The sequence below is a fragment of the Sinocyclocheilus grahami genome, unplaced genomic scaffold, assembly GCF_001515645.1.
Source record: "Sinocyclocheilus grahami isolate Dianchi unplaced genomic scaffold, SAMN03320097.WGS_v1.1 scaffold69.1, whole genome shotgun sequence".
Lineage (NCBI taxonomy): Eukaryota > Metazoa > Chordata > Actinopteri > Cypriniformes > Cyprinidae > Sinocyclocheilus > Sinocyclocheilus grahami.
In genome coordinates this window covers 1204206-1226964 of record NW_015505248.1, presented here as the reverse complement: position 1 = coordinate 1226964, position 22759 = coordinate 1204206, and the positions used below count along the sequence as shown (strand labels likewise).

The 22759-nt window shown below is 37.7% G+C and overlaps 1 protein-coding gene across 1 annotated transcript; it reads right to left on the bottom strand.

Moving 5' to 3' along the window:
* Window positions 1-164: 164 nt before the first annotated feature.
* On the bottom strand, window positions 165-11102 carry LOC107585376 (opioid growth factor receptor-like protein 1). The gene is made up of 8 exons (XM_016272379.1): window positions 10677-11102; window positions 9050-9136; window positions 8778-8856; window positions 7007-7085; window positions 4246-4312; window positions 3601-3746; window positions 422-1543; window positions 165-356 (listed from the first exon to the last, which is right to left on the bottom strand). The coding sequence occupies exons 1-7, from the start codon at window positions 10869-10871 to the stop codon at window positions 1048-1050; spliced, it is 1149 nt and encodes a 382-aa protein (XP_016127865.1). The 5' UTR covers window positions 10872-11102; the 3' UTR covers window positions 165-356; window positions 422-1047.
* Window positions 11103-22759: the final 11657 nt, after the last annotated feature.

Below are 22759 nucleotides of genomic sequence, written 5' to 3'. Positions count from 1 at the left end.
GAGCCAAAATCATCACAATTAAAAGAACCAAAGACTTAAACTACTTCAGTCTGTGTGCATTGAATTTATTTAATACACGAGTTTCACAATTTGAGTTGAATTACTGAAATAAATGAACTTTTCCACGACATTCTAATTTATTGAGATGCACCTGTAAACTGAGGCGGTTGCTGTCACACCACATTTAGTAGAGTATACGGCATTTATTTCCATTAAAAATTAGAGCTAAGGCTTTGTTTAATCAAAAAATAACAAAACACAAAATAGTCTGAATTCAAGTTTGTTTAGCTTATAATTGCTTGTCTCAACAAACGGCTTACTGCACGATTTCCGACTCGAAATGATAAAGCACGCCTCTCTCATCTTTTTAAGTGGGAGAACTTGCACAATTGGTGGCTGACTAAATACTTTTTTTCCCCACTGTATGCTTTAACAAACGAAAGAAGAGGCACTTCATATTGCAAGACGTATTCGAGAAAACTGGATTAAGATCTCACACGTACCTATAGAAACATGGAAGATCAATTACCTGAAAATTCCTGCAAGTATATTAACACTTACTACACATTATTATTATTATGGTCTTATACAAGGAGCTACGAGTAGGCTATCCGAATAATCAGCAAGCTCTGAACACGGAAAAGAAGACACATCTGTCTGAGAGACGGGCTTATGATTAGCAAATAAAGCCTGTACACTAAGATAATGTTCTCAAACAGGGGAAGACTGAATAGTCAAAAAGTGCAATATTTCACACAAACAATGTGCTCAGGTAGCACTTATATATACTCACACTTGTACATGTGCTAAGAACTCTCCAGAGGGCTGCAAGTAAGAATTACAGTAGAGAAATTTACCTGCTAACACATTGAAAAGTATTCAGAGTTAAGAAAAACACCTCATATAAAAAAAAAGGCAAACAGTCAAGTTGTTCACAAAGCAAGTCCCTAAAAGGCAATAGTATGGAATATTGCTGTGCTATTCTTTTACCTAACTTTAAGATCATCTTAAGCTATACTCTGAGAATTCCCAGAATCCCTCTCTTTCTTACAGAGGAATGGTCTCAATGCATTCTTCTAGATCTACCCTTCCCCTGCCCTCCTGCAGGACCTTGGACCCTTTCACTGTTTTCCACTCTCCACTCTTCCTATCATCAATGTCGTCTGCCTCTCTCTCCAAGTTATTTCTGCCCTCCCTGGGTGACCTGGCTTTGCCCACACTCTTCTCCACCACCTCATTTTTTCCTGACTTCATCCCTGTGGATCCAAAGGCCGGAATGCGCTTCTTCTTGGGTGGCCCCCAGATGAAGTTCTCGGGTGGCTGGTAGTGGCGCTGGGCGAAGCGGAGCAGGGCGCGTCTCTGACTGTGTTGGCGCAGTGTGTAGATGAAGTATTCCAGTGCGCTGTGACGCATGTTGGGTAAAGTGCCCTCCACCAGCGCCTCCTCCAACAGCAGATGCACCAGAGGCAACTTGAAGCTTTCAAAGCCCAGCTCACCAAGACTCTTCAGAATGCGAGTAATACGCAGGTAATTGTGCTGCGACCTGGAAGGAAAGGAGGTCATAGGTTTCAGACAATGGCCAACATTTTCAATTAAAGTATTGGTTGTTGACAAGGGAGAACATTTTATTTTTGATAAATTAACTTTGTAAGGAAGGGTCTAAGCAATATACTATAGTTACATATATAAAACAAAGTTTGGTTCATTGGCATTTTTGGGGTTGTACTTTTCTACCAGCTTAGCGAATACCAGTGTAAACCATCTTATGCTTCTAATTTGACAAAAGGCACTTAATGAATTATATTTCTTTGAAGTCATGTTTTATATTGTTATCAATACCCTTATACAAATCATTATACAAAAGGCATTCAAGGCCATGCTATATTGCATACTGCAATGCCCTTTAGTTGTAACAATAATCAACTTGCTTAACAGAAAAGAAACAAATTAATAAAACAAACAATATACTGTATTTATTTATGAGGTCTAGTTTCACATATTAAGAAACCTCCAGATTATTTTGTGATGAATGAATGGGTCACAGTACCAATCATCTGGTGTCAAATAGCGCTGCCACGGATGCACACACCTTCTAAATGCTCTACTAGTGCTCGCCATAATAAATAGATAGCTCTTACTTTTTCCTTGAAAATGCACGCTTCAAACAGAACAGTCAATGAAGACGAAGAAGAGAATGATGTGTAGCTCCCGGCGCCGATTTATACTGGAGTCGCACCGGTAGTGACGTCATGGCTGTCGCCGGCCAACGAGTTGGTGTTTTTTCAATGTATGCTTCAGACACGGGTCACGACGAGGCGTTCCCCATAGCGACCCCTAGAGGACGCAGTTCGAAGTTCCCATGAAAGGGAACCTCCAGATTATTTTGTGATGAATGAATGGGTCACAGTACCAGTGAACTTTGGGATACTGAAATTTATTTGATTATTTATTTGGCTAAACTTAGTTAGAATTTGTACAAATTGAAAATAATAATAAACTAATTTTAACAAAATGTATCTTCAATATGAGTGGATTTTTATCTTATAAGTTTAAGTTCAAAACAAGTTAAAAAAAATTTGCAGTATAACCAAAACAACGTACATTTAAAATACATTATTTGAAAACAGGCCTAAATATCAGTGTTGCTTCTCAAGTGAATTTATCTTGTTTCAAGGATTGTTAATGCATCTTTGCATGGCCTCGTTAAGGTTGCTCTGTGCCTGCTCAAAATTCATTGTGAGGATGCAAAGCTGCATAAAAGCTAGACTAAATTATGCCTGCTCAGACACACTTCAGTCCCTAGTATCAAAGTACACACCTGTGTATTTTCATTAAACAGTCTGTGTAAAGACACCTAAATGCCACTTCAGAAGCGCTTCTGTGCCACCTTTGCAGTGTCAATTAGACATTTTTTACTGGAAAACAAGCCAAAAAGACTAAACAAAAACTCATCAAGAAGTAATTTTTGCCCATTGTAAGAGAGGAATACTCTCAGTGCACTCAAAATGACAGCGTTTTGTATAGGCCCATTCACACTGCAGACAAAGTTCATCAAGCAGTGTATATCTGCAATGTAATGTAAGTGTGTCCTCTATGGCACAGTCCTGGGGCAATGATACACAGACAGACACGCACAGTCATCTATGTCTACTACTCAGCCCCCTGCACTGCGGATTTTATTTCGCTCCCTCCTTGCTTATCGTACGTTCATCAAACTCGTTTGCAATTCTCCTTTTCTAAATTTTTTCCCCGATCTTAATCACCATTTCACTAAATGCAAAAGTTTTTGTATCCTATTATGTTCTTCTCTGTTCAGCCTCCTCTGTGCGTCTGACCCATTTCTCTGGCCCCTGCATAAGACGATCACATGACGGTGCAGTCAGGGTCATGACTGTGAAATTGTGTTGCAGAGATAGGAGAATAAGAACTCCCTAGACTGAAGCATGCTAAATATGGCAGGAGACAGGAGACTAAGAGTTGAGATTGTCATGGAATGTGAAGATAACTGGTGCAGGTGGAGTAGAACATAACGGTAAGAAGAAAGAAATTATAGAGTAGAAAATACTTTAAAAACAACAGAAAACCAGAAAGACAACTCACTCATTCAGGTGCTGGAAGCGATCTTGCCAGTTTGTGGCCCGAGCCACATTCCCGTTTTTATCCAGGAGCTTGATTCCAAAGAAATCCAACATGATTGTATATGCTAGGAGGAAACGTCTCTTGGCTTCTCGAGTGCTTTGGAATTCCTGTTGAAAACAAAAACTCACCTGGTTTAAAGCTGATCTGCACAGTGACTACAAAAGGTTATTTTGATTGACTGAATAAAACAGAGGCAGGATGAGACTAAAAACACATGTGTTTTGGCACAAATGTGCCACTTCCTAAAACCTATTTATGGATGTTCTGGCACCCCTGACTACTGTAGGTGATATTACACTATTAAAAATAAAGGTTCCAATTAGAACCAAAGGGGTTTACAGCCTAATATATTTGGAGTTTCATAAAAATATTTTATGCTCTAGTTATTTTTATATTAACCAACCTTTAAAGACCCCAAAATCAAAACACTTATTTAAAGCACTTTTTTTATCGCATCCAGGGAACCATAAAGACCTTATACAGCAATAAATAAATAAATAAATAAAAAGAAGAAAGTTCTTTGCTATGAAGAACCACAGAAGAACCTTTATTTTAAAGAGTATACATGTCTTGACTGTTCTTTCGTGTTTGACTTTAGCAGCATACCTTTATCTCATCCTGAGTGAGTTCATGAGCATAAAAATTTAGGCCTTGTTCTCTGAGTGGGAAGAGCCTGTAACAGCAGCAAAGAAACATGTTAGGATCTAGCTCTGAATGTATCATTATTTATCAATTAGAGACAGACTGATAATGCTGGATAAACATTTTTAAACACATCATATTTTGGGTTAGGTTTATTTTGAGTAACTTTTGCGAATCATTTAGAAATGATTCATTTCAACATATCTGTGTACATCTCCTATATATATATATATATATATATATATATATATATTACACATTTATCCAAAGAGCTTTGCATTGAAGGTATGCATTTCAACGCATTACCTAGGAATCAAACCCATGTCCTTGAAGTTGCTCTACTGTTTGAACTACAGGAATATAGTTATTTACTATAATTAAATTGTATTAGCCTATATCATATGCTGTATATCAACCATATCAAGTTCCCTAGTTATCAGTACTGGCACTGGACATTGACAAACCCATATCATACCCGTATTCATAAAACATTAAATGAAAATGAATAACAGTAAGAGTGTATATAACATAATGAATGATTTAAGACAATAAATCATGATGATTTAATTAGCACCACAAATAAATCATGCTGGAACAGGCAAAAGTGACCATCACTAGGATATGGCGAAGAGGACTAGGGAGAGAGAAAAGACACACACACAGTCACACACACACATAAAATGCAATAAAGGATAAATTTCTCCCTGTCAGCTGTTTGATCCTACATGTTGCTGACCACTGGCAAAGGACAACCCGCACACCTTGGCACATCTTTCTTCCCCTTCTTCTCTCGTTTCTCTTTTTTCTCTGAAGCCACGAAGTTCTGGCTGGCAAGCTTTTGCTGTCACCTCATCTTAATTTACTTAGGGAAAATGCTAGCGATCTGTCTTGCTTGCACTCACTTGTGTTTTAACATTCGCTAATTGATATTATGCAAATAGCCCTGCAAGCATACGGAGTGTGAAAAAAATGAGTAGGGGGAATGAGAGAAGCTAATCTCTTTTTCCTCGGCAGGTGGGGGTGCCGAGGTACGATTGGCAGCATATGCGTGAAGCCTGATTTTAAAATTGTGTTGTTATTTCACGCAGGCTTGGGGCATCATGTCCTCCCCCTCTTCCTCACCGTCAACGCTCATAATAACAGCACAGGCAGGAATGAACAGGAGCTTCAGCTCTGGGAGTGTGTGAGGTAACGGCACCCTACTGAGAACTTTACAAGAGCACATGATGTAAAACCACTTTTTAACCTCTGTACAACCTTCAACATTCGCTGAATGTTACATTGCCAGCAGATTCATTCATTACTGTTTCTTCCTTGGTGACATAGTTATTGTATAATATTTATTTTCAAAATGAATAAGAGGTTAAAAAAAAGAGGATGACTAAAGCATGAAATAAAAAAGCATGATGTCGGTTTGTAGGCCAACCCGAAAGTCTCATTTTTACAGTTTTTTTTTTTGACTGAGAAGAAAAAGGTCTGTGGTTAACATTATTTGAGAAGACTTTCATGTCATGTTCTACAATAGAAATTACACACATTTATACCTCAAGCGTGAATATTGAAGGTGACATAATGTGAAAGTCTCTTAAAAGTAAAGTTATCATTCTTCTTTTACTGCGAAAACCCATTCGAAATTTTTGAGGAAAGCCATGGCTCAAAATGCTAATTCTCTTCCAGGTTTTAGGCCTACAGCTCTGTTTAAAGGGCCGATAAGGCCAAAAGGAAATGCTTTTTACTTGTCTAGCCAATAGTAGCATGAAGCAAAAGCAGGAGACACATATTGTCCTTCAAAGATTCTCACATTAGACCTTATCTTATGCACCAACTGCAATCTGAATAGGACTCATTTCACCTATTAGTTACATTACTGGTGATGTTATTGTTCAGTATTTTTCTCCAGTTGACCTTGAACAAGTTCCTCTTTTATTATATGAACGATATAATCATCATCAGAAATCTGAAAGAGATGCTGAGTATTTCTCTCAGTCTTCTGTTACAAATATGAAATATGCCTTTTCATTTCTCAAAATATACTACAAAAGGTGTATGAATTTCGAAAAGCAGGAAAGCAGCTGGATGCTGTTTTACTATAGTGCCTGTATTATGTTTAATTAATCATGCTTGATTTAATCTCAAATTCTTAGAAAAGCTTACATCCATTCATATAACTTATTTTCTGCCATTAAGATAAAGTCTTTATCGTTTGCATCTTTGCAATGCTAGGAAAATGGACAATTTAATCAGGAAATGCCCTCAAGTCATAGACATTCCCCAAAGCTTCTTCAGTTACTAAAGAGAGGATGTCAGCCAAAGCGGTCTATTAATATTTAAGCAACGTTAAACATTAAAGAAACTTTTATCTAATGTAGTCCTAAGGCCATCTTTTGTCAGCAAAAAGGATGTTATTGACCCCTTCACCTGCAGGTACCACAGTTGTGCTGATTTTGTCTTTATATCTGCCTTTATCCGCTCATGCCCTTGTTTGATTTTGCCTTGATCTACAGAATTTTGTTTTGAACAGATGGTAAAGAAAAGCATATTTAATCCATGTCTTGCCGTTCAAAAATCCCTCATGCACATATTAGCATGCAACTTTCTCTGTTCTTTGAACAAACAATAATAATAATATAATAAGTGGCTGGTCTCAGTTATTAAGCATTATTAAGCAATTACTAGGCGCTTTATTTGCTCTTATAGAAGCTGGAATATTGAAGAAATATCTTACCACTGAATGTATGTGTGATTGTGCTCTAATTTTTCATAGTCGCCCCTCCATTTAGTGAGGATTTCTTCAATATAAATACCTGCGGGGACAGAGAGAAAAATAATAAATCATCACACCAGGCCAAGCTCAGCATTAGCCACTTAAAACTCTATTAAACAGGACGGTTCACCAAAAAATGAAAATTCTCTCAAGATTTACTCAAAAGCCTATGACTTTATTTCTTCCATGGAACATTCAAGCCTTAAAAAGAAAGCAAAAGCACCATAAATGTATCATAACTGTATTCCATAAGACTTCTTACAATTAACAGACCAAAATTTAAGTTGTAATTTCATCATTTTTTCTTCCAGTGAGCTATCAAGCTGAGAATTACTAGGGCCTGATCACTGAGTTGAACAGTCATAACTGTGAACAAATCATTCAGACCAATGTGTACCAGATCAAATGATTCATTTAAAAGATTTGATTAAAAATAATGGTTCATTCACATATGAGACAAGATAGGACAGCGTGTTGTTTCAGATCAGAGCGCAAACATAGGTCATCCCAGACATGGAAACACGGAGATCTCAGGAGGACACAGAGCACAGCAGTGTATGTGTGTGTGTGTGTGTGTGTGTGTCCTTCTGCCTAAACAGCAGTGAAGCAGTTATGCTGCCATTAAATGCTTGCACAACAGATCCAGTTAATTCTCAAACATGCCCACAATAACCAATCAATGGCTCCTCTGAGATGTCTTCACTATCTGCCTGCCCAAACTGGCCCCGCAGGGAAAACATTCAGCTAATGAAGCACTCCACAACCCATGTTCTTCCCTCACACCAGCTGGCATGTGTATTCGGTTGTAAAAACTGTTTTATGTTCATTTGGGTATAAATGTTCTTGCAGTAAGTATGTTCATGTCTTTGTGTATTGTAATTAATTGCTTAATCCAAAGCAATTTTCAGAACATGTCTAATGCAACAAAGCAATAGTTCAATCAAAAACGAAAATCAGTCATTATTTACTCACCCTCATGTATTATTTTTTCCACGGATACAGAATACAGAAGGATACATTTTAATGTAGAAACTCCTCTTTTCCATAAAAAAAGAGAAACGCTGAGAACCTAGAATAAAGACAAATGCTGTATGAAAGTATAAAAATATTTTTTTAACTTTTAGGTTATTTATCAGCCAATCCAGCAAGCTCTCAATTTAAGAATCTAAACAAATTATTTCAAAAAAGCTCGAAATAATGATTTGTTCACCCAAAAAGAGGAACATGTACATTCTTCTAAATTTATTTAGTATCCCACAGAAAAAATAACAGCACACAAATTTTAAATAATGACAGAAATAATGACAAAATTTTCATTTTTGGGTACTATTACTTGAAGTGTTTTAAACAAGGGTAAAATGTTTCTAAAATGACTCTCCGGCTCATGGATCATCTGTGTAAACCATGTTTGAATCTTATTGGATTACCAGCCCAGATCATTATTTGCGCCAATGCTTCTGTTCCTGAAATGGCTTTGTTATTACTGTGAAAAAAAGTTCCGTAACAATTAAGGCACAGTGTCATTATGAGAATCAAGGGACTTCCAGGGAGGACGTTCCTTTAATATAATAGTGATTTAAAAACAATAAAACAGATTTGTTTGGCAAACATTTTGACCCCCATACAATGCTGTCCTGGAAAGAACAGCAATAATATTACGTCATTATTGAAGAATACAGGAAACAGTATGAAAAGACAAAAGAAAGTCATTCAAACGAAAAAGCAAACTCACCATCCGGCACCAGGGGGATCTTATTCAAATAGAACCTCAGATTGCGATATTCGTTCGGACGACGAGGCTCCTTGTAGTTCTGAGCAACAGAATCACAGATTAAAACCATGACAGAAGGATAGAGAGAGAGAGAGAGGAAAAATCCTGTATATCTGGCCTCTACTATGTTTTCTGATGACTATACTGCAATATTTCCTGCAAATTTGATATTCAAAGATGATCGGCCTTCGAGCTCTGTCTGAAATCTGAAGAGAGTAGACGTAACTCTTTACCGGATAACTGTGCCGATACTTGTACAAGTCCTTTGCGGCATAAAAGCTCCTTTTCATCCTAGTAGAGGACTCCATCATGTCACCAAACTGTGAGAGGAAAAGAGAGAGAGGAGTGGAATGGTTACATAGGCAGTGAAAGAGTGTATGAATGACTTCACTCATCAGCATCTGAGCTACATTGTCACTGCTCTTCCCTATTGGGATGCAAAAGCTGTTAGACTAGAGAGAAGAGCTCCATTTTGTAGACTATTTTCTTTTTCTCTAACTAATTCATGACCATGTTTAGCTCTCAGCCTCTTGAGATGTTCAAACACTGAACACCTTTACGGTTGAGTGAAAGCACAGCACAGAAGACTTGCACTCTTACACACAACATGACGCCGTTTGCTAGTTGGGGCCAATGACATAATGAAAGGCATATGAAGCTTATTAATTAATAACATTAAATGTACTTATATAATTTTGTATTAAATAATATAACAGTCTTTGATGGAGGGCTCACAAAAACAAAACTATAATGGTGAGTGTGAAAAGCTGTTATCAAAATCTAAGCTTCAAATTAATGCTGATAGGAAATTCAACAGAGCAAATTTCCCATGAGGAAATAGGTGACATTGGACAGGTCACAGTCTCAGTGGCCTTAAAATCCAGAAACCTAGAGAGAACATGAGCCATTTTAAAACAAATGACATCTAACAAGGCCAAAGATACAATGCTTCAACCCTCCTATTGCCCTAAGAAAAGTTAACTCTTAGATACAACACTGACAAAGAGTGCCCCTTTTCTTGGTTAATTTTAAACATTTTTGGCATTTCATATTATATCATGTATATTATAATAATGTCTGCATTCTTTTTCTATTAATGAATGGTGTGTATCTCAGAGCTACACTTTCAGCTGTGTATTTCACAAATAAAATTATAAGGGGCCTTTTACATGGGATGCCCATTATACCCCATCATATGTGTGAGGGACTAAATGTTGGGATGAAAATGTATAAACAAAATTATGTAGACCGATAAATAAATAAACTAGTGTTACTTAAAGCTACAGAACATGCTGAAAAGCCAAAGGTGAAAGGTCATAGATGGTTCTTCAAATATGGGTCAAATAGCTATTTTTTTAAATATAAAATATACTTTTATTGTTTTTTTATTAGTAGTAGAATTAGATATGAATAACAATGTCACAAAGCCTGCATCCAGTTATTAAAACTATGAGGTATTTAAGCGTCATGCAGAAAACGGAAGAAAACTGACTAGAGCCCATCGCAAGTGCGACTCTGCTGGAAATGTGCTCGGTATTTAGCTAATGTTTTACCCTAAATGTGCAATTTTCAGTTTAGCGCCGTGTTCTTTACAGCTGTACATCGCTATTTTAATAATACTTACATGATGATGATTGGTTGACATTGCCCACGCTTTAGGCGAGCACAACACGCGTGCTTATTCCACATGGATTTACACAGATTTAAATATCAACACCACAATCATTAGTTACTACACGCTGTCTTCTTTGGTGCAACTGACTCTATGCTTACAATTCCTACAAATGCGCATATAATGACCGTTTTCATGGTTATTGTCTCTTCTTTGTTATCTTTCAGTGCTGGTGTATGATGAGGTACCTTCGGTGATCCGTGATCCAGCTGTTCGGCTCCTCTGACTGCATCCGCCGGGCTCATGGATTCGGAGATGCCGCTGTCCTCCTCCTCTCCTCCCGGCTGAAGCTCGTCGCTCTCCGAGTCCGTTTCCCACGTCGAGTCGCATTCTTCCACTGTGCTCGGCTCCTTATATCTCCAGCTGCCCATCAGATTGCCCATTTAAACCCTGTCCACCGTGCCTACATAGTTTAAATTCCTCGTTCGGCTCAGGATCGAGAGTCAATATGATGTAGAACTGGCGTTCGGGTCGCTTTTATGTGACTAATGGGGGGATTTCCAGTGCTGTGATGAGAACACACCCCCTTCTGCCCAGAGATCAGCACGAGATGATGAGGAGGATGATGATGGTGCTCTCAGCATCATTTAAGGCGTCTCTATACAGCTGAATTAAGGCTGCTCTGAGTCTGCTGCAAAGTCTGTGTAAATACACAATGACAGTAGATGTAATACTGTTTACAGAAGCTAAGCTGGTTTGATGCTGCATCAGTGCATTAAACTTTGCCATGGACTTTACAGAGCATGCATTTTTAAAATACATGATTTCATAACTTTATTTAAAAACAATCTTGGCAGCCTTAAACTTTGTCATTATACAGAGCATGCATTATTTCATTACTTTATGTCTTGGTTTCAAATGTCTATTAAGCCTAAAAAATTAACATTCAAAAGTTTAGGGCTTTTTTATTAATGTTTTTGAAAGAAGTCTCTTATGCTCACTAAGGCTGCATTTATTTGATCCAAAATACAGTAAAAACAGTAATATTTACAATATAAAAACTTTTTATATCTATTTGAATATATTTTAAAAAGTTATTTATTAATGTGATGTAAAACTGAATTTTTAGCAGCCAAGACTCCAGTCTTCAATGTCACATGATCCTTCAGAAAAGTGCTCAAGAAACTTTTCTTACTATTATCAATGTAGAAAACAGTTGTGCTGCTTGATATTTTTGTGGAAATCGTGATACTTTTTTTTTTAGGAATAATGAATAGAAAGAACAGGTTTTAATGGTTTACAATTGTTTACTGTTTTTAACCAGTTTAATGCATTATTGCAGAAGGAAAGTATTAATAAAAAAAATTAAAAAAAGTTGTGTGACCTTATGTAGCCCCGCCCCTTTTTAGCACTGCTTTTGTTGTCTTCTGCCTTTCGTTTGAATTTCCATTGGATGAAGGTAAGGTTGTACGAATTTATGAATGAACCGCTTAAGAACAGGTTTTAATGGTTTACAATTGTTTACTGTTTTTAACCAGTTTAATGCATTATTGCAGAAGGAAAGTATTAATAAAAAAAATAAAAAAAAGTTGTGTGACCTTATGTAGCCCCGCCCCTTTTTAGCACTGCTTTTGTTGTCTTCTGCCTTTCGTTTGAATTTCCATTGGATGAAGGTAAGGTTGTACGAATTTATGAATGAACCGCTCGTTTTAAAATCTTCCTGGTCTACTGAGATTTGTTATGACATCCACTTCGAACATTACAATGCACGGTTTCGTTAACGCTACAATATGCAAGTCAGAGCCGAGTGGCCCTATACACTCACTACGTAAGTTGCATAGGGCCCCGCAAACTACGCAAGACTCCACCTCCGGTGCAATCTGGTGCAGAGAAGGGGAAAAATAGGAAGGAAATTCAGCCAGATAAGGGCAAGTGATGAATTTCGAAAAGATGTTGTTGAAATGGTGGTTTCATCGTGTTTTGTCGATTTAATTTGGCGTTTCGTGAGCACTTTGAAGATCCTGTGCCAGTGTAACAATGGTGTTATCGTGGGCACTTGTTCAAAATATGTGAATAATTCTATATACCTTATTATCTGAATTGTTTAGATTTTTAGAATGCATATTAGCTTATTTATAAATTTATACATATATTCATATTAGCAACCAGATAAATTTGACAGCACGGTGTGTTTGCTATGTAAAATTGCAGTCTGATTTTCGCATTGACCTGAACAAAATCAGCAGACGGGCTGAATAAAAATGCAAGTTCATTCTCTGACAGATGTTCATTCTCTGACAAATACAGCAGTTACCATGGTTACCCACTACACAAAGGAGCGCTTTAAGCATAGATATGTATCCACCTTATTTTTCCTGTAAGAGTGGGCAAATTTCCATTTGTAAATTTAATAAGTCTGGCTTCCAGTGTCATTCGCTTCCAGCTATTTACCTGTACAAAACAGCTCGTTTACAGCTTGATATTACAAACTGATGTGTCTTACCATAATATTTTAATGTATTGTCTTAATTATGAACACAGTGGTTTGTAGTGCAGTTTTACCGTTTACTGCACTTTATTATTCTTCTCGTTATTTCCCTACAGCGGCTAATGAAGCGGAAGTCTCGCACATTCACAGAAAACGAGTGCTTCCGCATTGAAAAATAAGGTGGATAGGTAGATTCCATATTCGACCGCAATCTTGGAACAGTCAATGTGTCATTGTCACTCACTATAAAAATGAGTTTCACGATGCCAAGACAACATTGCCATTACATCAGCCTCTTGGTTTCAAAACTGCCAAAATATAAATTCCTGAAGAAATCGGATAAACTTTCACAGGTAAGAATGTGTGTGGTATTTTTTAATATGTATTAACTCAATATTACAGGTTTTTAAACTGTACCTTTTAAATGTTATGTTAGCTAACGGCTACGTCTTGTTGTATTGTGTTAGTTTAGTAAAATCATCTGCTGAAGTCTATTGCAAATATAGATATATATTTACCGATTTGCATCGGTGCATCGGTATAAAAGTTAATGATGCGATGCATCAATTTTAAAAAATGTGCATCGGATACAAGTTGGCATCGAATACAAGTTGGCATTTTCACTTTTCTTTTTTGGATACAATTGTCGCATTTCTCCTATTTTCGCATTGATCTGAACAAAATTAGCAGACGGGCTGAATAAAAATGAAAGTTCATTCTCTGACAAATAGCAGTTACCATGGTTACCTACTACACAAAGCAGCGCTGCAAGCATAGATATGTATCCACCTTATTTTTTAGCAGCAGCGCTGCTTTGTGTAGTGGGTAACCATGGTAACAATTGTATCCAAATGTCGAGAAAGTGAAAATGCAGTCACACAGAACTTTCAAACTGGTCGTGAAGCAAACATTCCCTTCGGCTCATTCACCATGGCAAAATTAATGATTTTACTTAATATAATGAATGTATGAATTTATCCAGACAAAACAAATGACCCCCTAAATAAAGCATAGTAGGTTTTATGGGGCTAATCAATGTACATAATGATTTAATAATTATAAAATAATTATTTCTGCCATAATTATTCTAAAGCGCCATTTTATAGAAATACTGTAGTGTTTACAGAATAATGTTAAAATAGTGGGAAAATATTGGTAATTCTGACCTCGCGCTCATAGTTTTGATTAGAATACATCACATCCGGTCGGGCGGTCGCATTCCTAACCGCAGAAGTTCAAATATTTTAATGCATCCAAATATCAAATCAGATCCGAATTTTCTGTATGCGCATATGATCAGAACTCCACACAGCTAAACTGGAACTGATGGACATCTTTATTGTGGATTTAATTGACTGGTTTGGGGAGGTAATACCCAATTCCCCTGAGTTTCCTATGTCTCCTGAGTCTCCAATGGTTCCGCCCAGCCCTGAATCTCCTGCGTCTCCTGAGCTTCCTGTGTCTCCCGAGTTCCCACCCAGCCTCCCTCTCCCACCTCCTCTCCTGCCTTCTCTCCTAAAACCAGCCAGTTCCTCAGCCCCGTCTCCGCTGGTTCCTGTCAGTCCCTCAGCGCCATCCAGGTGCTCTGATTTGCCTCGGGCCTTCCAGTCTCCAGCTCTGCCTTGGAGTGAGAATCCCCTGTCTCCGCCTCCAGCCTTTGATTCCCAGACTCCACCTCGGTCCTCTGACCCATCGGCTCTGCCTTGGCTCCTTGCTCCCTTGTCTCCTCCGTGGCCCATCATCCCATTGGCTCCACTGGACTCCCTCATCCCTCCGGCTCTGTCTTGGTCAGTCATCGACCTTCCTCCTCTACGGGATTCCACTCCTCCGGCTTCGCTTCGTCCCTCCATCCTTCATGGCTCCTTCCCTCCAGCTCCAATATTGTCCACAGTCGCTTCAGCTCTGCTGCGGCCTAACGGGTCCCTGTTTCTGCCTCACTCGCATGACTGACAGCTCTGCCGCGGCCCTCTGGAGTCACCCTGGCTCTTCATCTGCTCTGCTCCACCTGAGTCTCCACCTCCAGTGGCTCCATCTCCATCGCTCGTCCACATGGTGTCGTTAAGGCCTTCTCCACCATGGCTCCTCCGTCCCTCGACTCCACCATAGGCCTCAGTCCTGGCTGTTCCCTGGATCTCCACCTGGCTCCTCCCACAGTCAGCTCCACCCTGGTCTCTCCATCCACCTTCTCCCCTGGTTCCCTGCCCTGCATGTCCTCCTCCAGAGCCCCCTCCCTCCCACCTCAGATGGACTCTTTGCGGCGAAAGGCTGCACCTTCAGAGAGGGGGAGCTACTGTCACATTAATGGACTTTTGGTTGTGTTTCTCTGTTTCTGTTCTCCCGCCTTGTTTAGTTCCTTTCCCCTTTTTCTAATTGGTCCTGATTTGTTTCTATGGTTACTTATGATCTGCAACAGTCACTCATTCTTTAGACTCCACACTGTTCAGTCGCTGCTGGTTTTTTTCTTTACCATTGTGTGTGCTACGTTTGTTCCTGCGATTCTCCTGTGTGTATTCCTTGTGGATTTATAATTAAAAGACTATTTTTGGATTATACTCCTTCGTTGTGTGCTTTAAATAGCACTACACGTGACAGTAACATATCGGCTAAATCCATGAGTATAATATTTGTCAAGGACAAATATCAAAGCAAGGAAATCATGCAAATCATGTCTGTTTTACTAGCTCACATTTTCTGTCAGAATGTTTGCATAAACATTTTCAAACACTAAAATGCATTAATGGTCATGTATGGACACAAGATTATTTCCCAAGAACAGTGGTTCTTGGATTCAAAAAGGTTGGAAACCGTTCAAATCAAGAGCATTCAGGTTTCTAGCTCTGAATCAAGTAGAGAAAATAGAAATAACTCATCATCTACCGGATTGTTAAATGTATGGTACACCCTAAAATGAAAGTTTGCTGAAAATTTACTCACGCTCAGGTCATCAAAGATGTAGATGAGTTTGTTTTTTCATCAGAACAGATCTGGAGAATTTTTACTTTAATTTAGCTCAATCCATTTTTAAAGAGCCTTTAGGTGGCATTTCCATTTCTAAAAAGCTTCAAATGGAGCATGCGCAGTGAGTTATAGAAGAATGAGGGCAGAGGCCTGCGTGTCATGAGGTCAACTGCAAGTCATTTGCTCAATACGTCAAGCATGATCATGTGTGAGAAGCAAGTTCAGTGTGCTTTCAATCACAGATCAGAACTCAACTCATCATAGCCGAAGAGATTTGAGTGATAGCGCCAGTTTCTTTTTTTCACTCCTTAAATTGTTGGAAGAACAGTTATGACTGAAGATCATCATGAGACCTAAATCTCAAATCCTTTCAACTCGTTCTCTATCTTTTCCCTTTCTCTTTTCATGATGCTCACAATTCTAAATAATGGACTTACAGTCTCCCCAGTCACTCTGTCTATTGTTAATGCTATAGTGCATTTATCATTATTTTATGACTTTGCTTCTTTCCATCTAGTTTTCCTCTCTATCCCTCTCATTGCCTTCTGCTCTCCTTTCATCATGAATCTCTCTCAGTGTGTGTGAGTTTCGTAAAGTGGATAGGCTTTCCAGTGACTGTGGGGTAATTATCCTTCATCACAAGGCATGCTCTGCTGCTTCCTGCCTGTTGGGGGCTGGGAGACACAGGCCCATCAGTGCAACTGTTTTCTGAGGCCTTTACAAGAGGGGATTCGAGATTACATACCAGCTGATATTTTCTCTCTTTCTTTCTCATTCATTCACTCAGCCACTCACACACCCATTCAGCTTTTGCTTTTGTGTCAAAATTGGCATTTATAAAAGAAATAGTCTCATTAACTGTGTGCCAAAAGTTAAGATAATTAAGATTTTTTATGTTTTTGAAAGAAGTTTTAATGTTTTTGAAAGTCTTATTCTCAACAAGGCTGCATTTATTTGATCAAAAACAGAAATATTGTGAAATATTATAATTTAAAATATCTGTTTTCCATTTTAAATATATTTAAAATATTTAATTTATTTCTATGATGACAAAGATGGATTTTCAGCAGCCATTACTCCAGTCTTCAGTGTCACTTGATCCTTCAGAAATCATTCTAATATACTGATTTGGTGTTAAAGAAACATTTCTTCTTATTGTCAACTGAAAACAATTGAAGCATCCAGTTTAGCAGTTCTGCTTTATATTTGTGTGGATACGTTGTGATACTTTTTTTTTTTTTGCATTCGTTTGCAACATTATAAATGTCTTTACTGTCACTTTTGATCATTTTAATGCATCCTTGCTAAGGAAAAGTATACATTCCTTACATTTTTTTAAAATAATAATCTTACTCCAAACTCTTGAATGGTAGTGTAACATGGTTTCCACAAAAACTCTTTTCAACACTGATAATAATATATTAAAAAAAATTTCTTGAGCAGAAATTCAGCCTATTAAAATGATTTATGAAGGCTCATGTGACCCTGAAGACTGTAGTAATGGCTGATAAAAATTCAGCTTTGTCATCAAAGGAATAAATAACAGTTTAGAATATATTACATTTAAAATCCATTATTTTACATTGTAAAAATATTTCACAATATTACGGTTTTTACAGTACTTTTATTTAAATAAATGCAGCCTTGGTGAGCAGAGATTTTTCAAAAACATAAGTATTCCTTTTGACTGCCATTGTATGTTTTGCCGAATGTAACTTAGTTGTAACAATCATTCAGACCTTCTCAATCTGTTCATCTGCTGAAGGGGGCAATCTGTGTCTATTGAGTTAGGAAAGAAATCAAGAGGCGTTTCTAAGCAATTTGACAATCATACTTAGAAAACTGCTTGCTTGCCACTTTTGAGAGCCATTGTGCATTTTATAGCTGTTTTCTCATTACAAAAGCCATTTGTGCCAGGCTATGTGAGAAGAGAACAACAAGCAACAAGCAGAATGAGGAGAGGTGGGCGGTGAAGTTTAAAGAAGAGGCAAAAAATAATAATGACTTCCCGCCATCCCGTCTGTTAATAGAACTGTAAGGAGCATGCATGCTCCTGAGTCAGCATTTAGGACCTGCTGAAGTGAGTATAAATCTCTTGGTGGACATCCAAAGCTAATTTAAATGGGTCAAATGGCTGTTAGTAGCTTAATGACTGCCTGCCTCACCAAACACTGTGACTGACAGAAGCTACAGACTGAGTGAAGCTGTCACGATGGGGGACCCTCGAAGTCAAGTCACCTTTATTTATATAGTGCTTTATACAATACAGATTGTTTCGAAGCAGCTTTACAATGATAAACAAGAAAATAGTGATTCAATGATGCAAACAAATTCAATTCTAAAGCAGCTTTAAAAAGACAATAGTAAAGTCATTCTGCAGTTGAAATCAGTTCATTGTTGATTGAATTACTGCATGGTACTGTAATACAAGGCTGAGTTGGGTTTGTCTAAAGAGTGATTTAGATTTCATGATGCCACAAACACACAAACACTAGGCATACTAAATTGTGGAGGAACATAGTTTTTTTATTTAAATATTTCAAAATAGGGCAAGTAGCTGACGATGTGATGACATGATGGCACATGTAAGGGATAAATAAGCAAAGTAAATTGTTTAGAAATTGTTTTTAATAATACCTATATAGTAGGCTATAGCTATCCTATAGCTTCTGCGATAAGTTGCACTGGCATCTGTGAATTGCGCTAATATGCAATTCACAGATTTCATTAAGGTTTGCAAAGAGCAATAAAGTGATTTTCATCTTAATGTTCTTTTCTTGGACTAATATTTATGATTATTTGCTAATGTAGCTAATCATATGCTAATAGGTTCTGCTGAGCAGCTACTCTGGCTCAGTAATGTTTGCCCATGTGTGCTCTTGTAAAACAATAATTTGGGTCCATATAATCTAATACTGTGATACAATGTTTGAACTTGATGTTCAAGACATAAAGGTGGTAAATGTGGCAGTTCTGGCAGTCATATAGTATGTATTGAAAACAACGTTGTAGTACAATAATTCAACCAGTAGAGAGCAGCAGTTCCTCTGCAATGAAAGCAATGCGTTTGTGAGTCCATACTGCGACTGTGAGGATACATTTGGTTAGAGGGAGCTTGTGGGACATAACTCTTAGTATGCATTATGAGTCAGACAGCCAGTTGTGGGGTGCTGGGGCAGCAGATGGGCTATTATCTGGATCTGTGCGGGAGTGATGGAGAGCCAAGCCTGTGCTAGATACAACACACCATTACTCAAACAAAATATCACTGTGCCGAAGAAATCCCTCTGCTTATACTGAAGCATGCATCCACTCTTTTAAACAATAATGCTGTCACTCTCTCTCTTTCTGATACATTCAAAGTGTATTGTTTTTATGTACAGTTTCTTTTTGTTTTTGCATTTTCAGATTTTTTTTCTAGGAACATTTAATATGTATTATGTTTATTAAAAATTATTTGGGCTGATGTCCAAAATGGAGCTGGCACACACATAGATATCATGAGAACATTTTGAACGTGATTGAGCATTTTGATTTCGACTTCAGTTTGCAGGATATTGATTTCTAAGACACACTAACATTCCTGAAGCTACTTACTCAGACCACAGTGAGAACGATGACATATAATGTAAGCACGGTAGCCTGTTAATGACATGGCCCTTGTCTGTTTGTTGTATTGCTTTCTGAAAGCCAAGACTACATGACAAGCTCACCACACACTTACTTCTGTGTCTCGTGTCCCATTGGGCATGACATTCTGCCAACCCTTAGATTCTACTGAGAGCCTAATGAGACGACGGACTGTTCATCAGCCATAGCAGACTGAATTCAGTGAAGAGGTCATAGCGAAGAGCAGCAACACACTACACTCGTCACTAACTGAATACTTCACTCTTTATACTGTGGGATGAATAAAAGAAAACATTGGAAACCTGAGAACGAAAGATAATTAAAGTTATCCAAGGTCTTCGAAATCCAGTACAATCTACAGGTTATGAAGTGGAGTGTGCCAGGATTATGCAAGTCAATCAGTTTTATAATTGTTTGTAATTACTTAAAGATATGGGTCATTGCCATGTAGTCAAGTGTGTCTGCGCATGTCAAGGTTACTTTTATGTTTCTACCGAGAATAGTAATCACATCCTCGCTGTGAGTGAACACGTTCGTGTCCTTCTAGCAAGGGTTGTGGGGGGTAAAAAGGCACATCAGTATTCAGCAGTCATGACAGGCACCCACAAATATCCTGGGATTTCAATTCTGTGTCTAACGGCACAAGGCCCTTATCATTTTTACCATATTTCTCCCCTTTAGGCAAACACACACTTTTACTTCTGTCGCACAGTTAATATGTTACAGTGTGCTGTGACTGCAGCTTGACCATGGCTGTTAATTAAGTTCTTATCAGAGTTGTGTGTCTGTGCATCCACGGGGCTCCTGTGACGCCCCCAGATACACATTTCTCTCAGATATATCTTTCAGCTTAATATCAGTATTTCTCTGCCAGTATTTCTGCTGTTTTACATGGCTCTCTACAATACTTAGTTCTAAATGGGTTAGCCGCGCTACCCAGTGGTCTGATCCTTCCTATTATTCTCTGTCATTGATGGCAAATCTGTCTACAGTGTCAGTCCGCTTATCCAGGTAAATGAAGCCAGTGTTGTGAACAATTTGTTCTCCCTCACAAATGGGTCCACACTTTGATTCTGTTAGCTGAAAGAGCTTTTAATGTCTATTGAATGACTGATTGACTTACGATTTATGTTGTCTTAGCCATGTAGATATGACTATCAATGCCTCATTGTTACTTATAAAGGAAAATTAACAAAGATATTGACTGCGAAATTAAAATTCTCATTATTAAAAGTCTCATAATTCATTGCTCAGCATACTGCTAGCCTGTCAGCTTAATAAATCTATTATATTTGATGTATTATTTTTGCTCATTTGAACATGCAAATAATAAAATGTGAAATAAACTTTTTAATAATAATAATAATAATTGGCATAAGAGGACTTTTTTATTAACTATCCACCTTGTTTCATGTGAATGTGCGATTCATTAGCCGCTACTTGTAAATAACTAAGAAGTAGCCTAACCACTAAGAACTACTAAGAAGTAGCCTAACCACTAAGAACTAATAAGAAGTTAACAAAGTGCAGTAAAATGTAAAATAGCATAATGGACTGTTGACACCGGAAACCTTGCACGTTCAAATAGCAGTTTTATTACAACACAATATAGGCTAATATAATATAATATGCAGGTAAGCTTATAAAATATTTTTTTCTCTTTATTGCTTATTTAAACTCATACTCATTTATTATTAATGTAGAAAATAATTAAATAATAATAAAAACTATTTATTTGATTAGTTTTCACACATGCATTCCACTGGCTACTTTTCCATTGTTTTTCGATGTAAACATGGCGTTCTAAAAGCAGGACACTCCAGGTAAAATACGTTTTTACCTAAGTCTGGAAAAATAAATACTGACTCATTATGCTCTCTCTTTTGCAAGCCACTCATGTACAGGATGATGTATTTAATGAAGTAAACACCAAAATAAAAAACAAACAACACAAGGTTTAAAATCGCCCCATGAGAGCGAACGAGAGCATCTGGAGAAGGTGAAAGAAGGGAGGAAGGGGTTTAACGCCATACACACACCGGCATAAATCACACAGCACGCTGACAAATAATGCTCAGTGTCACAGACAGCTGATTGCAGGTAGAATATATAGGCACAGGCACTCATGTTGATGAGACGCTTCTCCATAATGACATATATTGTTATGGATGGCCCATAGTTTTCATAAGAGCTTCGTGCCATTTCCTGGACTGCGATGACAGGGGTGTTTTATTAGAAGTACACTGGCTTTGCTACCAACATCTGCACACAGAGAAGCGCAAGCTACAAAAACTCGCCATTCATATTTTATTAGCCGTTTTGCTGGCTATCCATAATTCACAGCGGAGCATACTTAACAGGCCTGCTCTGGAAGAGTGGACCAATTATACGGCCCCTGTGAAGGAGGATTGATTGTGTTTGGGTCATCGTGTCTGTGCGTGTTTGTGTGATCCACAGGTGATTACAGGAGTTATAAATGCAGCAGGCTGCAGGGAGATGGAGAACAGGAGTTGACAGTAGGGTTAACTTTTCATTAATTGGATTCTTTAAACGGTAGTGTTCATGCAGCAGAGTTCAGCTTTCTAATGCTGTTATTATTATTAATGTTCATTTGAACAAAGAAATTTGAATGTTTTCCCAATTCGCAGTTATAGAATGAATATTGGTGAAGTGGGATACTTAAAAATTGTAAATAATGTTCAGTTTCTTGCTCAGACCGATCGATTCATTTCATAAGACCTCAATATTGCAGGAGCCATGGGTATTAGTTTTGTGTTCCTTGATGTGCTTTTTTTTAATTCTCAAAAATGGATAGCCATTTTTTTGCATTTTATGAATCACCAAGGACCACAGCTTCAGCTAAAAATCTTCTTTACAGTTCTACCAAACAAAAAAAAAGTTGCCTACATCTTGGATGGCATGAGGGTGAGAAAATTAACAGCAAATTTTCATTTTTGGGGGTACTATCCCTTTAAAATTGATCGCCATTGTTTCCTTACAAAGTTTCTTCAATTATTAAAAAATAATAATACTGAATTAATCTTTGGGAATAAAAATTTTGATGATGTCAAATCTCGGCATGGCAGAGCTCAATTCATAACCATCAGCAGAAATAAAAGGGAAAGGAAGCTACTAAAAATGTAAAGGTTCTCTTAATGTTCACTAAATATTACATATTTTATAATGTAAAGTGTATTGGAAAATCTAAAAAGTAATGTTTATTATATAAATACTTATTATACTATACATATATAT